General features: G+C 31.3%; 1 protein-coding gene across 1 annotated transcript; it reads right to left on the bottom strand.

The window, feature by feature from the left end:
* Positions 1-16,225: 16,225 nt before the first annotated feature.
* Positions 16,226-16,822, bottom strand: LOC122587981 (probable transcriptional regulator RABBIT EARS). Its single transcript, XM_043760129.1, has one exon. It carries the CDS (start codon positions 16,820-16,822, stop codon positions 16,226-16,228), a length of 597 nt encoding a protein of 198 aa, XP_043616064.1.
* Between the last annotated feature and the right edge of the window lie 989 nt (positions 16,823-17,811).

Here is a 17,811-nt window from a genome sequence, read left to right on the forward strand (position 1 = left end):
ATCACAAGTTGGCCATATATGGCCTGACTTGAAAGGAAAATTTTATAAAGCTTCTAAAAATTAATACTATACCCTTGTTGTTTCTGGAATGGTTGTAAAATATATAAGGACATAATAATAAAATAAATATTTTTTTTTCTTTTCTTTTCCAATCCTTATAAACTCAAGAATGTAATTAGCTCTTTCTATTCTTTTCTTTTCTTTAAGTTTTTTTCAACCCAAAAATGACTTTTATGTTTATCATTTCTTCTCGTTTCTTCCCCTCTCAATTCTTATCTTTTCTTTTCCTTATATATTAAACTCGAGAATGCAATGTAAGGGATATAGTTCAAATCTTCCGAACACCCATTAATATAATACAATACGTTTTCACACAGTTACATCGGAAAGATTATTGAAAAAACAATGATAAATTGTAACCGAATAAATAAATATATACTTACCAATTTTTCACCTATTTAACGATGAAAAATAGACAACCATCACTAATTAGATCAAGAGTGCAACGAAAATCTAATTTTTGGACCACTGCTGCGATGATAAGTGATTTTGGACTGCACCTGCAAAATGAGGGATAACAAAGGAACCAAAAATGCAATTTACTCTTTTTTCTATTAAACTTTTTTTTGGTCGCACGATGATAAGTGATTTTGGTCGCGCGTCTGAATATGCCAAGGTTGCCTCAGATATCTTGGACAGGGATAAAGTTATAGCCGAGAAGGAGAAAGAGATTGAGGGTCTTAAGCAGAAACTCGTTGCTGATGAAACGAAGGATAAGGAAATTGTCCATCTGAAGGAACAACTTGGGGATGCCATAGAGACGGAAAATAAGCTTATAAAAATCCAGGAAGTTCTTAAGAAGGAGATTGTTGCCAAGCTTAAGGAACTGGCAAATGAGTTGAATGATAGTGTGTCTGGAAATGCCAAGGTTGCCTCAAATATCTCGGACATGGATAAAGTTATAGCCGAGAAGGAGAAAGAGATTGAGGGTCTTAAGCAAAAACTCGTTGCTGATGAAACGAAAGATAAGGAAATCGCCCATCTTAGGGAACAACTTGGGGATGCCACAGAGAGGGAAAATAAGCTTATAAAAACCCATGAAGCTCTCAAGACGGGGAATTCTCAGTCTGTGAGAAGTAAGGACGCGGCCTTGAGTAGTCGGAGGTTAGTTCTATCAGAAGTGGTGCCCCATGTAGTGAAAAAACTCCATCGTAGTCACGAGTTCAATGCTCCTTTATCTAAGGTGAAGAAGCTTGCCATCCTGCTAAGTCGCCAGCAAGTCATCCAGGAGATTCAGGAGACAAAGTTTCCAAACATACGACTTGATGATATGGAAGGTTGTGATATGGCAATTATTGGTAAGTTTGAAGAAGCATGCAAGCAGCTTGAGGAGGCTGATTTTCCATACATAAAAGAGATTTCTGAGAATATCGGTAGGACAGTTCACGACATCCTGAAAGTGGAACCTAAAGGACCCTAATCCACAAAGTCAGAGCATGCATGATAAAAAAATTCTCATGGATGGTATGTTTTGCAACTTGCTCCTTTTTGATATCTACAGATTCTAATTTATAACTGTGATGAAGGATTTGGAAAGTCATTGAAATGAATTTAGATAATGTAGAGTTCCTCTGGTTTTTTGAGATAATTCATTCACGAGCAGAGTACTGACTGCTGGTTATGAATTGCTCAAAGTAACAAGCTTCGTAGGATAATAAATATCAATTGGTTTTTGCTGTTTGTTTTAATGTTATCCTGCATGGCTCATATCATTGCATTATTGATCTTCTAGCTTCTAGGTGTTGTCTAATATTGAGACACTGTAAGCTGGATGAGTTGACTGCTACCCAAATGTTCTAATGTGCATGCATTGTGTAGAATCATTATTTTCTTAAGGTTTTTATCTTTAATTGGATGAATAGTTTTATAAGTTTAATGAGTCAGTAAATATATCTGTTCATTGTTAATGTTGATATCTTTCAATTAGACACAAAGCCACGAAAGTTAAAATTGTTGCATGGGAGTATAGTAACGCCATCAATAGGAAACTAAATCTGTCATATTGTTTAACTGTACGTGGTTAAAGTGAATTCACTTCTTTTTTGTTATTACCTTTTAATGTGACTTTTGACCCTTGTTTTTGCTTTACAGACATGCTTCCTTGTTTGTTTCAACTGCAAGAGAAGATGTCAAAATCTGACTCTTCTTCTGCCATCTTTATGGAGGATGAAGAGCTATGATCTTCTCAATCCCCACTTTCTCTGGATCTTGATTTGACCTTACTGGTGGCAATATGGGCTTTTTTCGGTAACAGGTGACAGATCCAAAGGCATATGAGTCAACTAGATGTTATACATTCTTTTACATTTTATAGATATTTACAAGTTACAAAGAACTGCTTGCTATTTATGAAAAGGGGGACTTGCATCCTGCTGATTTTGCATTGTCAAATGCTTTGAATAAGATTTTGCAAGTAGATTTATTTATTTATTTTATCTTTAAATAGCTGCGGCCACAAACAATAACTAGTAGGACGTAGGACAGGTAGTTTTTATGGCTTTCTATGGCTAGTCCGATGTCAAATTCATTTGGAAAGATATGATTTGGATTATGGCTTTATTTCAACTATTAAAACTTACCAATGACACAGCCACACGGGTCAAGTGGTTAAGCTTGTTGGAAGTTGCTTAAAGTGATATTTCAGTGTTTTTCACATCTTGGATTGATCTATTCAAACAATTTATATACTAATTGGTCTATGCAACGCATTTGGGCATGTGCTAATTACGTTTGTGATTTAGAAAATTTAAATAAAGTAACACAAAAAAAGTATCGGCAAGTCAACACAACCCATCTGGGCATGTGCTAAAAGTACCACATTTTAACCCATGTTTGGCACTTATACATCCTGAGCTAACCATAGTTCTTGAAATTTAAACGCTACTTTTGATGATGGCTCACTGGTTTGTATCTTACTTGTCTTTATGGTTTCTGCAGGTTTTCAAAGTCACACTATGATGAAAATCTTTGTGAACTGTTATGACAAGCTCGAAGTCATCTGTTGATTGTTTATGTAAATTGATTTTCTTCATTTGTCATATTATCATGTTTATTTGGAAAGAATAGTAACAAAACATTTGCAATTATATAAGAACTTCGTTTATATGTGTTGAATGTTATCCGTCATCATTTCAGTCAGCGAAAATATTATTTACATCCGATAACATATATCTAAACTGCAAGTGTTAGTGAAATTAACATATTGCTGTTTAATATACATTTCAAATAATTTATCACCTGATACTATGTCTTAAAAAAGAAAAAAAAAAAGGCTTTTTAAACATATAAAATGCTCATATGAAGTTCAGTCGTTATGATCTCATTCTCAACTAAGACCAATTTTTTATACAAATAAAATGCTCATATGAAGTTCAATCGTTATGATCTCATTCTCAACTGAGACCAATAATCCTAGTAGATTCTGTTTGAATTATTTAATAACAATGAGCGAATTACACATGACTTATGAAGTCCTTTTTCATTTGCACAAGGTATATTATGTTTGATTTGTTTCTACAGTATGTTGATAAAGTATGGAAACACTCCTTTGATATTGTATAATAGGAATCCATAACTATAAGATATCTGTTTCTCAATTTTTAATAGGACTCATTTGTTTCTACACTACCTGAACTATTACTCGTTGGTGTCCAGATTTGAACTTGGAATTTCTCACTAAAAACAAAGTGTGTAACGTCTACAACGCAGAATTAGGTGTTGTTTTGAATGTTTTAATTACCATCTAGGTATGTTCCATTTAGATTTATTCTCCATAAGCTGAACCTGATTATTTTTCTTGGCTACATGATCAAAGAACACTGGATATATTACTTGATTTTAAAGTTAATGACAAAATTATCCGCTCGGTGCAAGATTCATTATTTGGAAGTTCCCGTATATTTGAAGGTTTTCGTCTAAGGAATCCACTTTATAAGAGTTTATATTGTAACGATGTAGGAATTTATAATCACTAGCTGGTGCTACCTGCAATTAACAAGCTTCTGCATTTTTTTGTTGTTGCAAATAGGCGGGGCATGAGAGACATATTGGGTCAAATTCGTTTTGGGTTGGGTTGATTGTAAATGATTTTATAAAATAAATAGGTAGCGCACTAGTTGAAATAGCGTCAATTATTTCATGATTTAGTGATTTTAGTGTTTGGTCATAGATCAAGAGGCATTGAAAGTAATGTGGGAGGGCTTAGGTACCTTCAGGCCTCAGGTTCAATCCTTGACTCCGGTAGATTTTTTCCACAGTGGGCATTTAAGCAGTGGGTTTTCTCCAAAACTGGTGGCACCTATGTGGGGAGGGTGGGTGGTGGTATTGGATGGCATCTCATATAGGAATGGTTGCGCTCAATTACGAGTAGATTTGTGAAGTAATGCCCAAACTAGCCATAAAATAAATAGTTATTTTATGATTTGAATTGTTATTATTTTTTATTTATTTATAAATAAGGAAAAGGGAATAGAAGGTTGTCCGACACCTAAGCTTAGGTGTGGAACCCCTCACATACTAATATTTTATTATTTTTTGTTTAATGAATAAATGCATGACCCCCATGATTTTTATGGATTAAAAAACAATATGTGAGTGTTCCACACCTAAGTTTAGATACCCGACAACCTTATATTCTCATCCCCCATAAATAATACACCAGGCAATCTACAATCGCATGACAATTTTTTTATAAGCTAATTTTAATATTGACTAGGATGAAAGGTAAAAGTGTAAAACCAACTTGATCTCTTGACTCATTTATCCTACATAATTAGTTGTTTGGTACTTTGGTTTTATGTATTATTTTTTGATATTTGAGTATACTGATGTTGGCGAAAAGGTTAATTTTACCGCTTTTTTCATGGCGTACGTATTGTAAGGAGCCAAATTAGCAGTAATTTTGTTTGGGGCTTGAGCATGGATGTTGAGTGTTGACAATCCCTCCGGCTAGCATGCAAATGAATTGATGATGGGGTATATATGCAAGTTAGGACTTAGGACTGATTGAATTTGTAGCATGGGTAGCCCGTGTAGGATAGTAACTACTCTTTTCCGGACACTATACAAGACCATTCAATCCATGGGATAACGTCTTTCCGTGTTTGGTAATTGTTTAAGTTTTGTTAAAAAAGAATGTTTCTAATAATTATAACATTTCAGTAGGTTAGTTGATCATTTTTGCCCGTTATTTTATTTTTAATACAAGAGTCACAAATGATGTGTAATCCGTGCCATTGTAAAAGTGAATATTAACTGATATCGAGCTGAATTTTTGTCTTTGCCTACCCATATAGCTTATGAGTTATGAGGCCGTCTTTGATATAGTAAAGGTCAATATAGTAATAATCTATTAAAAATTAGTGTGAGTTTTTCTCTGATAAAAAAGCATAAAGTGTTTCTGTCAATCGATAGCAATTTCTTTTTTCTTTTTTTTTTTTATTTATAAAACTTGTCTTATTATTACTCTTTTTATTTTTAAAATGATGATTTACTTGCACATAAATTTACAACCTTATGACATACCCGGGCTTATAGTATGAAATCACTAATGTAGCAAACGAGAATTGATAGTCACTCGGGCTTACAGTGTGGAAACAATAATTGTAATGAGAAATCATAATCCGTGTTTCGCCATGAAATTATGTTTTTGATTTCTCACAAAGGAAAAGAAGTGGACAAAACAAAAAATCAGTTAAAAAAACTAGGATTAAGATTGTTATAAGCAAAAATAGATTGATACGTACTATAAAAATAAAACTAGAATTTAGACCCGTGTCTAATATTGAACATGGGACTTACGATATTATCAATATTAGATTTTCATATATTTAAGTTATAAAAGCTTATAAGTTTAAAAATATATGGTTCCAAGTGTTATACTTTGCAAGTTGTACGTAGTACAATAATCACAAGTTCGTCATTGTCATTATTAGCTGTGACATATTGATGAAATTGTTTGTTGTACTCATTATATATACAAGGCACATATTACAATAATTTCTCTATTATAAATTTTTTTGAAACCAATTGTACTCATAATGTAATATTATTATGAAAGATAATTAAGAATTAAAATATAAACATACTTGTGATTATGTACTTGACATTTAAGCATAATTTTTTGATCATGATGCAGGCTCATAACACGAATAAGTTTATTTTTAATCACATGTCATATGATAATTACATGACAATTAGGATTGTTTTCATACTGTTTGATAACAATGAGGACTAAAATAAATATAAATTAAGTATTTAGGGATAAAAAGTGTAAATTATTGATGAAAAATAAAAAAGTATAAATTAGTGAGACTTTTTCTACAAATTCAAATATAATAATATATTTGGATAATGATTATTAGGAATTTTAATTTATAATTAAATTAAATGATGACATAAGCAGAAGTCAATTTGATAAAATTAAGCAATTTAATTGGTTAATAAATCATTAGTTCAATTGTCTTATAGTATATCTCTTATATAAATAAAATAAGATTCTTATGACATCATTATTTTTTAAATAATGTTTACTTGTCACTATTACACTTATTTAAATCAAGTTTATCTTTTTTACCTTTTTGATTTATGACATCATTATATTTAAAGTTTAAATTATTTTCTAATTGATTTATAACTTACGTCTTTTTCTAACTTAAGTCCAATGTAACTTAAGATGTAACTATTTGATTTATTTTTTTGAATTTACTTATGATACTAAACTTTCCTTCTTTAAGTTTATTTCATTTTTATTTTTGTTATTTATGATGTCATTTTTTATATAAAAAAAAAAAATTTAAGTTCTTATTTTCTTTTAAAAACTCTAACAAATTATACATGGTCTTTTAAATTTTTATCATCTAAATAAATTAATCATGATAGATTTTTAAATAATCTACATAGTATGCAGGTTAATAAGCTAATTATATCTATACTCATTTATAAATATTATCACACCCTCCATTTAGAGATAGTTACACAATAGTTACATACTGAATTACTAAAGTACCCTTAATAAACACCCACTATGAAAAAAGTTTTTATAAAATACCAAATTTGCCCTTAATGAATTAATTTATGCTTTAAATCTTTATTTTAATAATCAACACTTTAAGCCACAATTACATCAACCTACACCACTTGACACTTTCACCGCCACCACCACCAATAGTACAATCACTGACACCACTAAACCGTCTTCCCCATCACTGCCTCCGCATTGCTCAGGTACCATGCTCTTATATTCGAAATTTAAGGTATACTATTTCGAGATTATGAGTATAGTTGAACTATCTCATAGTTTTATAGACATCGACGTAATTTAATATTACAAAACTTTTTTTAATAAGCCTGGATTGAACCCGGGTTATTAGCTAGTATTAAGATTAAGATAAGATTGAAATAAGGTTAAGATACTGTTGATAGACCAGATTAAAGAAAAATATATGTTGTAAACAAAGCTAATATAAACACAGGGTCAGCCCGATTTGAATTGTTCATGTAACTATGTAAGAAAGAAATAGTCGAGAGATCTATTCTTAATGGACTGGGCTTAGTCCAGAAATAGTCTGCTTTATGATTGCGAGTGGTACGCTGCGTCTAAGTGGGTCGAGTCGAATAGCCTTCAGTTTTAAAATATAGATTAAGTTTTAGATATAATACATTTATTTATACTATATTAATAACCAAACTGTCATCCATTTTTTTCAAACTCTTTACCTTTATTAAAACCCAAAATACTTTTAGTTTTCAATACATTCATAACTCATTTACTAAATCTATCCAATATATCCCTAAAATATTTTACACTTATATTTATTCAAACTATCTACCTCCTTTATTAATAAATTTCAATATATCAAAAGATACATCCCTTAATCATAAAATAACTACACTACTATTTATGTCAATTACTTTTAGATTAATAACCACATTGTTACTACCACCGCCACTAACACCACCCGTTGCCGCCATCGCCGCTGCATTGTGCGGGTATCCATCTCGTAGTATGGAGTATGGACTATGGAGACATGGAGCATAGGAATTGACCTAAATATTTTAATAGTCACAAAAATATCTTGTTAAATAGCATATATCTTAATTAGTTCTCGAAAACACCATGAAAGTATGATGTATATATGCTTTTTTTTAAGGGGTAAATGTCTAGGAACCCCTTACCTATAGAGAAATTTTTCCTCTTAAGCTAGCGACCCTGCAACGCTGCCTGGCGGTGAGACCCCAGAAACCTTGGCTGGTTGAATATGCTTTTGCAGGGATTCGAACATGGGTGATGTTCCCACCAAGTCGCTTTTTAAGGGGGCAGGTGACCACTGGGCTGTAACCCTCTATCTATATATATACGTATATAGTGTAAATGTTATTTTGTTCGGCCTTTCTTGATTAAGAAAAGAACTATATGATTTGATGTTTGTGTAACGTCCATCAAATGATGCTAAGATGGTTTGATGCTTTAAAGAAAGGTCAAATACCGATAATAAACAATTATTACGTTAACGAGCTTGAGTAGGCTTCGTAAAAGGGATATATCATGGATGGACATTATAGTACGTTATCAATAATTGTTGCTTACAAAAATAAAATATACCACCAAATCTGCCCATAGATTTGACATAATGCTATAACTCCTATAAGAATAACAAAAGATAAAAATTAGAAGAATATAATTAAATAAGAGGAAACTAGAAGTAGTAGGATAATGAGGACGCTTGGATGTCTCGGCAACACCGCCGTGTAATCTGCAAGAACCTTCAATTCGTCAATATCATATATCGTAGCTAGGTTTTATAGCCTTCGAATCTTTAATCAATGTTCTATATAAAGCCAGTTTCCACATGTTTTTGGTCTTCCAACCATTCCATGATTTGACACTAGCATATATGTTAAATTAGGAATAGCAAAAATGTTCGTATCTGATGGAGAATGAGAATTCGATATCTGAATTCGATTTGACCAGAAAATTCTGACCCTGAGTTGATTGGGGATAAGGACGGGTATGTGGATATAATTTTATTCGTTAATGAAGATGGGGACGAACATAAAAAAAAAAGCTATAAATCTATCATACCCATATATCCGAATCCTAAATATATTATACTTATAATAATATAAATATTTGTTTGTATATAAAATTACTAGTGTTTAGGACCGTCTAATGAACGGGTAGTCTCAAAATATATTAATCAAAGCTAAAAGTAAAAGATTGGAATTCAAATATATTAAATAGATATACCGAAATCAACTTGAAAATTTGCTAACTGAATAGTCACTCCATCGGTCAAAATACTCCTAAAATTTTTCGTCTATTCACCATTGACCGAGCCATGTATGATAGTGCCCTACAAATAGCAAAAAAACATGGTAAAAACTGGTAACAACTGTAAGTGTGTTTCTATGTATTTAATCCAATTTTAAAAAATAAACGCTTAACAAATTAACCTTGCAAAGCCATCTGCTGTTGTGTTAAATCCTAAACATAACGTGGATCAAAGAGTTTTATCTAAAGGTATTATTTAAAGTTGATATCATGATTTTCATAAGATTCGAAGTATATCTGTCATACACAAACTAAATGATGAATTGTTCCACCATGCTAAATAATCATACTTAAACATTTAATATCATCTTAATATGTAGCATTTTCTCTAGATAGAATAACAGCGGCTAAAAAAATACACCATTAATGAGCTAGTTTCAAAACAGATTCAATATAATCATAGTCGATATATTAAAATAATCATAATCTTACTCAAAGCAAAAATCGACTTTTTATCTAAAAGCTTATAGAAAGAAATAATCGTAAATCTTAAGTATACACTATTAATGAGCTACTTTCAAAACCATATCAAAATAATCAAAGTCAATATATCATAAACCTACTCATAGCAAATTTAGACTTTATATCTAAAAGGTTATAGAAATATATAATCGTAAATCCTAAGAGCTTATATAGGTTACAAATACAAAATTTAATATATAATATTTAGATTAGTTAAGTCATATATCACAACTTAATCAATACGAAAGCTAAAAAAGAAACATACGAAAATTGACTCCATATAAATATTGATTCCAGTTTACCTTTTTTTTCCAACTTTAGTTAGATAAAAATTTTACAGTTTCTTATATTCTAAAAGTGTAAACTAATTTGAAAAACACATACCAATTCATTAACAAAGACCATCTCGAACGTTTTGATTTTCTTCGGGTTATTTCACTCCAAAACAGTTATACATGCACAACACGGAGTCATAAATGATGGTTAACATGTGTTGGCTTAAGATCTTCAAGATGAACTAATGTGGTCATATTTTTTGTTGTTGAAGAAAAAGTCATAACGAACCTCAAACTAAATTAAAAGAAATAATAATAACAATAACATAAGAATTCAATGTTAAAAATAATAATAATGATTAATTATGTGCAAAGTATATAAAAAGAAAAACCTTTTTGTAGCTGATCGTAGTTTCTTTTTTTTTGTCGTACATGAGTTATATTATAGATTACCAATAAAACCGAAAAGTGTAAATTAATTATTTTTAAATTGAGTGAAATTGTAAATTGGTGAGGAAAAACCAAAAAGTGTAACTTAATTATTTTTAAGTGTAAATTGGTGATGGAAATTGGTGATGAAATATCAAAAAGTGTAAGTTAATTATTTTTAAATTGGGTTAAAGTGTAATTTGGTGATGGAAAACCAAAAAAGTGTAAATTAATTGTTTTAGATTGGGGTTAAAGTGTAAATTGGTGATGAAAAACCAAAAAGTGTAAATTAATTTAGATTAACATTAAAAAGTTAAAAGATTAATAAGGATGGAGGATTAGGCTAAAAGAGAAGGATTAAGGGTGCCAAGTGTACCCACAATTACCTCTTTTAGTTATATTATAGATATTCATATTTTATAAAGAAAGTGGTTGAACTACATATTCTCATACTTATCTTCCACATCAATGACATTAAAAAAAAGAAATATGGGTGGAAACCCTCTAGTCTCATGCACCATTTTAGTACCCAAAGGACATCGCATAGAACTCATGTCTGATAACTCACCATCCTCACACATGGGATCACAATATATAGTTTCTCCACTTGTCTTTGGCAAGTTTGGAACGTGTGACCTCTAGCCTTCATCTGTGGGCCTATGTGGTCACATAATGGCGATACCACTAAGGTTTCAACCCGTTGGTCACATCAATGACATTATACTTGCTCAAATAAACATATCCTCGATTACTCGATGGGGATCTCCGATACCTAATGGGAACATGTATGCTTTTGTAACTTAAATCCCCAACGACGAAGGGAATGACAAGTGAGAACCATGTACAACGATGGGGATTAAGATCCATTCATCTTTATGTTAAATATAAAAATACGGAGAAAATATGTGGTGATATGGAGAGTGTTTGTAACAAGAATATTGTTCTGGATGATGAGATGAAGGGTATCCGTCTTTGGGTGTTCATGGAGGACAACGAAGAGTGGAAATAGATGACAAAAGTTGCAAAAGAAAATAGGTGTGATGTGGAAATTATGTGTATGTTTGTAGAAAAGATGAATATGTTTGTAAATGTAAAGACAAGTGAAAAGTTAATGTGATGGTTGTCTGTGGAAAAGACACCATGTCACTAATGCAAATAGCTATATGATGGTATGATAACCATTGGTACAGTAATAATCAAGTTAAAATCGAATACGCGTAAAAATGATCGATTGTCAAATGGCATATGTGTATTTTATTTAATATTTAACACATAAAATATATTAAGTATATATCAATTATTAATTAATTGCAATATTATTGAAAATATGTCTGTGATCTTTACAGTTATCATAGTATATTGTGGATCGATCATTCAGAGTTGGTGCATGGTGGATGATTTTTTTGGATTTATTACATAGAGTTGGAATATTTAAATATTGATCGAGAAAATACAAACATTCTTGATTAGTATAAAACTATATCAACACTATTATTAGTCAGTCCTCCAACTGAATGGAATTATAATATATCAAGATATATGAACATTAGGGTTAAAATAAAGGGATTATGAGCTGAGAATATAACTAACTATGCCAAAATGTTTATGTTATGTAACTAACTATGAAAACGTTTATGTAATGTAACAAACTACCTGTTTTCATCGATAGTATGTATAGGATTACCGGTTGAACATGTAGTCGGTCACCATTATGACCTGAGAATGTAACCAACTATGCCAAAATGTTTATGTTACGTAACTAACTACAAAAACGTTTATGTAATGCAACAAACTACCTGTTTTCGTCTATAGTATGTATAGGATTACCGGTTGAACACGTAGCCGGTCACCATTATGACCTGAAAATATAACCAACTATGCCAAAATGTTTATGTTATGTAACTAACTACAAAAACGTTTATGTAATGTAACAAGCTACTTGTTTTCGTCTATAGTATGTAAATTACCGGTTACCATTGAAAAGTAACCGGTTGTGCTTATGGAGATAAGAGATTCTAACGACACCAGCAGAATCAGTATCTATACACCATCACCACCACCGACAAATCTGTATCTATACATCGCCGACAAATATCAATGTTTCTTTTTGTTCTTTTATTTTCCCCAGACCACCATCCAAACTCTACCACTATCTAAACCCAGGCCGGAGATTAAACCCACAAGACTGCAAGGAGATTAAACCTTCGCCGGAGATTAAACCCTTGTCGGAGCTTCATTTACTCCTTTTAAGAAGACTCGACCCCATTAATTCTTGCTTTAAAAAAGAAAAAAGATGATGCTACAAGTATACCGAGATTGATTGATCCATATAGATATGGAATCGATGGAATTTCTTTAGATATCAATATGAATAGATCCATTTTCTTTAGAATATATATATATGTGTAGGACAGATTGTTGCTCCGCCATCTCCACCGCCACTGTTGTACAGATCGAGATGGTGACATGGAAGTTTAATTTCCGACTATTCCACCACCAATCTTTCAGCTATCCCCATCTCTTTCGTCACCGTCTATATATAGATCTATGAACTCACCTCAGTTTCTTGCTCCATCATATATATATATAATATTGGGTTAAGTATCTGGAAGTGTAAGTAACTTTTACATTTTTCCTATTGTGTGAATGTAACTTTCATTTGGTTCATTGTATGTAACTAACCCGCTAAATTTGAACGATTAATGTAAAAATTTTATGTTCACCAATCAAAAACTTCTACGTTGCAGCTCATATGGTGTGTCACGTATACACTTTTACATTAATCGTTCAATTTAGCGAGTTAGTTACATACAATGAACCAAATGAAAGTTACATTCACACAATAGAAAAAGTGTAAAATTTACTTACACCACCAGATACTAAACCCTATATATATATATATATATATCTGTATCTATCTCTCTCTCGCTTTCGCTCTCTCTCTCTATATATATATATGGATCTGTTAGATTCTTTCATTATAAAGTTTTTTGTTTAAACATTGATTCTTCATATTTGTGATATTTAAGCACCACGAAACAGATGCATACAGGTGAATGTCAAATTTGAAAGACTTGTGTGTGTTTGTTCGTGTGTGAGTGAGAAGGGGAGAGAGAGAGAGAGAGATAGAGAGGGGGGGGGGGGAGAGAGAAAGAGAGAGACGAGTTTATGAAATAATCTATTGTATCTTCATTAGTAGGTGAAGAATAGAAAGATGAGACAAATGTGTGTTTTGATTTTGTAACTTATTGATGTTTTTAATTGGATTTGTGTTTTTGTTAGAATTGGATCGGATTGAATAGTGAGTCAACAACGTCGGAATCTGCTGCTATACATACTATAGACGAAAATAGGTAGTTTGTTACATTATATAAACGCTTTTTGTAGTTAGTTACATAACATAAACATTTTGGCATAGTTAGTTACGATCCCAGGTCATAATCCCTAAGCACAACCAGTTACTTTCCAATGGCAACCGGTAATTTACATACTATAGACGAAAACAGGTAGTTTGTTACATTACATAAACGTTTTTGTAGTTAGTTACATAACATAAATATTTTGGCATAGTTAATTACATTCCCAGGTCATAATCTCTAAAATAAACACTTAGGTGGGTTGGCCAGGATATCTTCTAAATCCACTACATGGATCCTGGAGGTGAGTTTTTCCCAAAGTTTCTGGTTCGAGTCTTGGGTTTCCCATCTCAAAGTATTTTCCATGAGGAGGGGTTGGAGGTTAGCTAGCAAATCACTAGTTAAAATTGTCTCCAGCACATCTGAATCGAAACTAACTTTACAAAAAACAAAATCCATTATATATCTACAAAAAATGTTCGTTGTCAAACCCTAACCCAGAACACATGTCACTGGTTAATGAGACACATATATAATTGTATGTTATACAGCAATACATTGTGTTGATCCACTTCAAGGATAATTAATGCGACTATGTTTGTAGTTGTGTCGAAAGTCATAATTTTAGCAAAAATGTGTGATTATAAAAGAGAGAGGAATACTGTAATAATGATTGAAGATACATTTGGATTTTCCACAAAGATTTTGACATGTAGCTTGTATGTAACTTTTATGAAAAAATTTGCATCTGGTTTATTGTATATAATTAATATGTAAGCTATCGGATAGATACTGATGTTGAGGTTCCTCATTGTGCCCCATCAAATGTTAGATGGTGCAACATCATATGTTAGATGATGTCACGTTAACATCTAGCCGTTTGTTTAAATAATTTGATATATTTTACAGGCTAATATATTTACATTTAATGACTGAATGAAAGTTTTTCTTACACACAATAAAAGAAGTATACAAGCAACATACATTCCATATACTTAACCGAATTTTGTAAGGTGGAATTGAACGTTTCAATTAAAGTTTTATAAGCAGAACTTTACAGGTTAATATACATTGTGATTAATTATCTCCATTCATTACGATTTAATTATCTTTATGGTTTGGATCAAGATAAAGTTAAGACAAACATGATTGATCAGCATTGAGAAAAATAAGTAAATTAAAGTAGTAGGCCATATATTTTGGTTAGTTGTGGGTTTAACTTTTCATTAAACATTTTATGTTCGGTCGATATATATGATCTATCAAGTTATTTATATATTTGCAGGATTCTAGCCCGGCCCCTTTTTCTTTTGGTCCAACTTCTTGCTACTCCGTATTTAAGAATTGGTAATTTCTGATTTGAATAATTAATCAAACAGGATGTTAATATTATTTCAGACTGACTGGTGTATATCATCTATAGATAATTCATATGAAAATGCAAATGATTACATACGTAAGATGTTGCATTTCATTCGTAGAGATAACTTTCTGTTTATATATAAGTTATATTTTGCGACGCTTTAACGCACACGAAATCAAGTATCATCAGCGGGATTGCGGTAGCCAGTAGCACATGCAAGACAATCATTCCCCCACATATATATATATATATATATATAACCTTTAATTAATTTCCTTGATCACAAGACTACAAGAGTTAACTAAAAACACAGCTACGAGCTTAATTGATTGATTCCTTTGGACTGATTATGGTTTTGAAAGTTTAATTGAATATATAATTTATTTAAGAACCTCCAGTTAATTGTAAGGGATCAAGTGCCCCACGTACAATGACGTTTAAACAGACAGTATATGCAGTTATGCAGCACAGATCCCAATTCACGATCCATGTTTCCTCGTTATTACTCCAAGGGAAACCCTTGAGGATATCACTCTGAAGGGAAAACCTTTAATTTTGAAGACACTTGGACCAAAAACTTTTCCAGGTTTTTAACATTTTATCCCCTTTTAGATTTATATTTCATGATTTTTTTAATTTTGTCTCTTCTCAATTTTTTTTTTCTGGTACCGCCTCTGCGTATGAGTGGTCAATCTTTATAACGTACAGACATTGGTTGAAAGTTTTATTACTTGTTACTATTACGAATAAATTAATAACAATGTTTGACAAGAAAAGGTAGATATAGAACAAGTTAAGATTACAGTTAGACAAGGAATTCAAATTAATAGTGGCTGATTAAACAATAAAAGCTTCAAGATTGCCAAAGTTCAGTTTCATTAACTTGTTGGCTTAGCTAGAAGTATGCATGAATTGAATTAATATTTTACTACTTTCATTGATGAAGAATTCACCTAGCTAACCTCAACTCAAGATCCAAGTGATCTTCCATGGAAGCTTCATTAATCATCGGTGAAACCATCGTCTTCTGCCTCTTACAATTCATTGTTACTTCCTCACCGCCGTCCCCTACATACAAATTTGTTTCAACAGATTCAAGCACCAATACTTCATCACAAACACAACTCATTGCATCTGAATTGCTACGAAGAATAGTACTAGTTTCTAGACTACCCAACAACGGTATCGAAGAAACCCCAGAAGGAGAATCAGGTGATGGGAATGAGAAGCTAGAATTTGCATACTCCAATAATAAAGATTTGTTATTATTATTAGGGTTTTGTTGTGAACCATTAATAAGAGATTGTTTAAGCTTAGCTCTTTCTCTCCTATGAACATTCATGTGACCACCTAGGGCTTGAGCTGACCTAAACTCTCTTCTACAGAAGCTACAAGAATAAGATTTGGGAGGCCATACGAATCCGCCAAGGGGACCCCGAGCATCCTCTGCGAAAGCTTGTTCTTCCCATGATGAGTGGTTGTATGAGCTCTTTATAATAGTGTCTTTGCTTCTAACCCACATCAAATATTGTGAATATTGCTCCATAGATATGTGATTGTTAAACCTATACAATTTGCAGCTTGTTTGTTGAGAGAAAGGTTTGTATACATATGACATTGGTCAATTGTACATTTGTTTATAAAGGGATAGTCATACATATTATACACATAGCTAGTGTTTCAAAATATTAAAGTATCATACTGTAAGTATAAATGTATAAATACGAGTATACTCGTTTTGACCCAAAATATTAAAGTACCATACTGTAAGTATAAATGTATAAATACCATATGACAGGTATTTTATGTGTTTATATCGAATTGGAATGTTTCTATAGCAGGACCCTTTATAAATAAAGAGCTACGGACCCTGTAAGTATAAATGTATAAATATTTATTCTTTCTCCTTTTAAAATTTTAAAATGTCGACAAAATCTTTTAATTTTAATTAATTTTAATTTTGATCGTAACTTTTTTTTTTTCATATTATATAATAGCCATTAAAGTTATATCGATAAAAATTAAATTTAAAGTCCTAATACGTGCAAATTTTTTATTAAATATTATATAAAACAAACAATAATATTTATGATTAAATTTGATTGAAAAAAGTATTTTTAAAAAATCAATTTGGGACAATTCAAAATGAAACATATGTGGAGTATATGTTTGGATCTTGCTTAATTATGACATTTATAATGTGCATCAACTATTTTTAGACTTATCATTAATTTATAATTAGATAGACTTTTGATATATAAAGATAGATATATCTATACTATTTATATAAACAAATTATCCTCTCCCCTATTTAACTTTCTATCTTTAAATTACCTAATATACCTTTTGCATTTAAACTACTTTCACACACCTTATCTCTGAAATTTCAAAATTACCCTTAATAAAAAAACCTCACAATTACCTAAAACTCCTATTGTTATAAAATCCCTATTAACTCTAAAACTATTGTTTAAGGTATTGCTACGGATAAAAAAATATCTTAATTGTCATAAATTATATTACAAAATGTTTAAA

The sequence above is a fragment of the Erigeron canadensis genome, chromosome 2 (assembly GCF_010389155.1).
Source record: "Erigeron canadensis isolate Cc75 chromosome 2, C_canadensis_v1, whole genome shotgun sequence".
NCBI lineage: Eukaryota > Viridiplantae > Streptophyta > Magnoliopsida > Asterales > Asteraceae > Erigeron > Erigeron canadensis.

Excerpts from the sequence above, each read along its gene's own strand:
- LOC122587981 (XM_043760129.1), bottom strand. The coding sequence starts at position 16,822 with ATGGAGCAATATTCACAATATTTGATGTGGGTTAGAAGCAAAGACACT.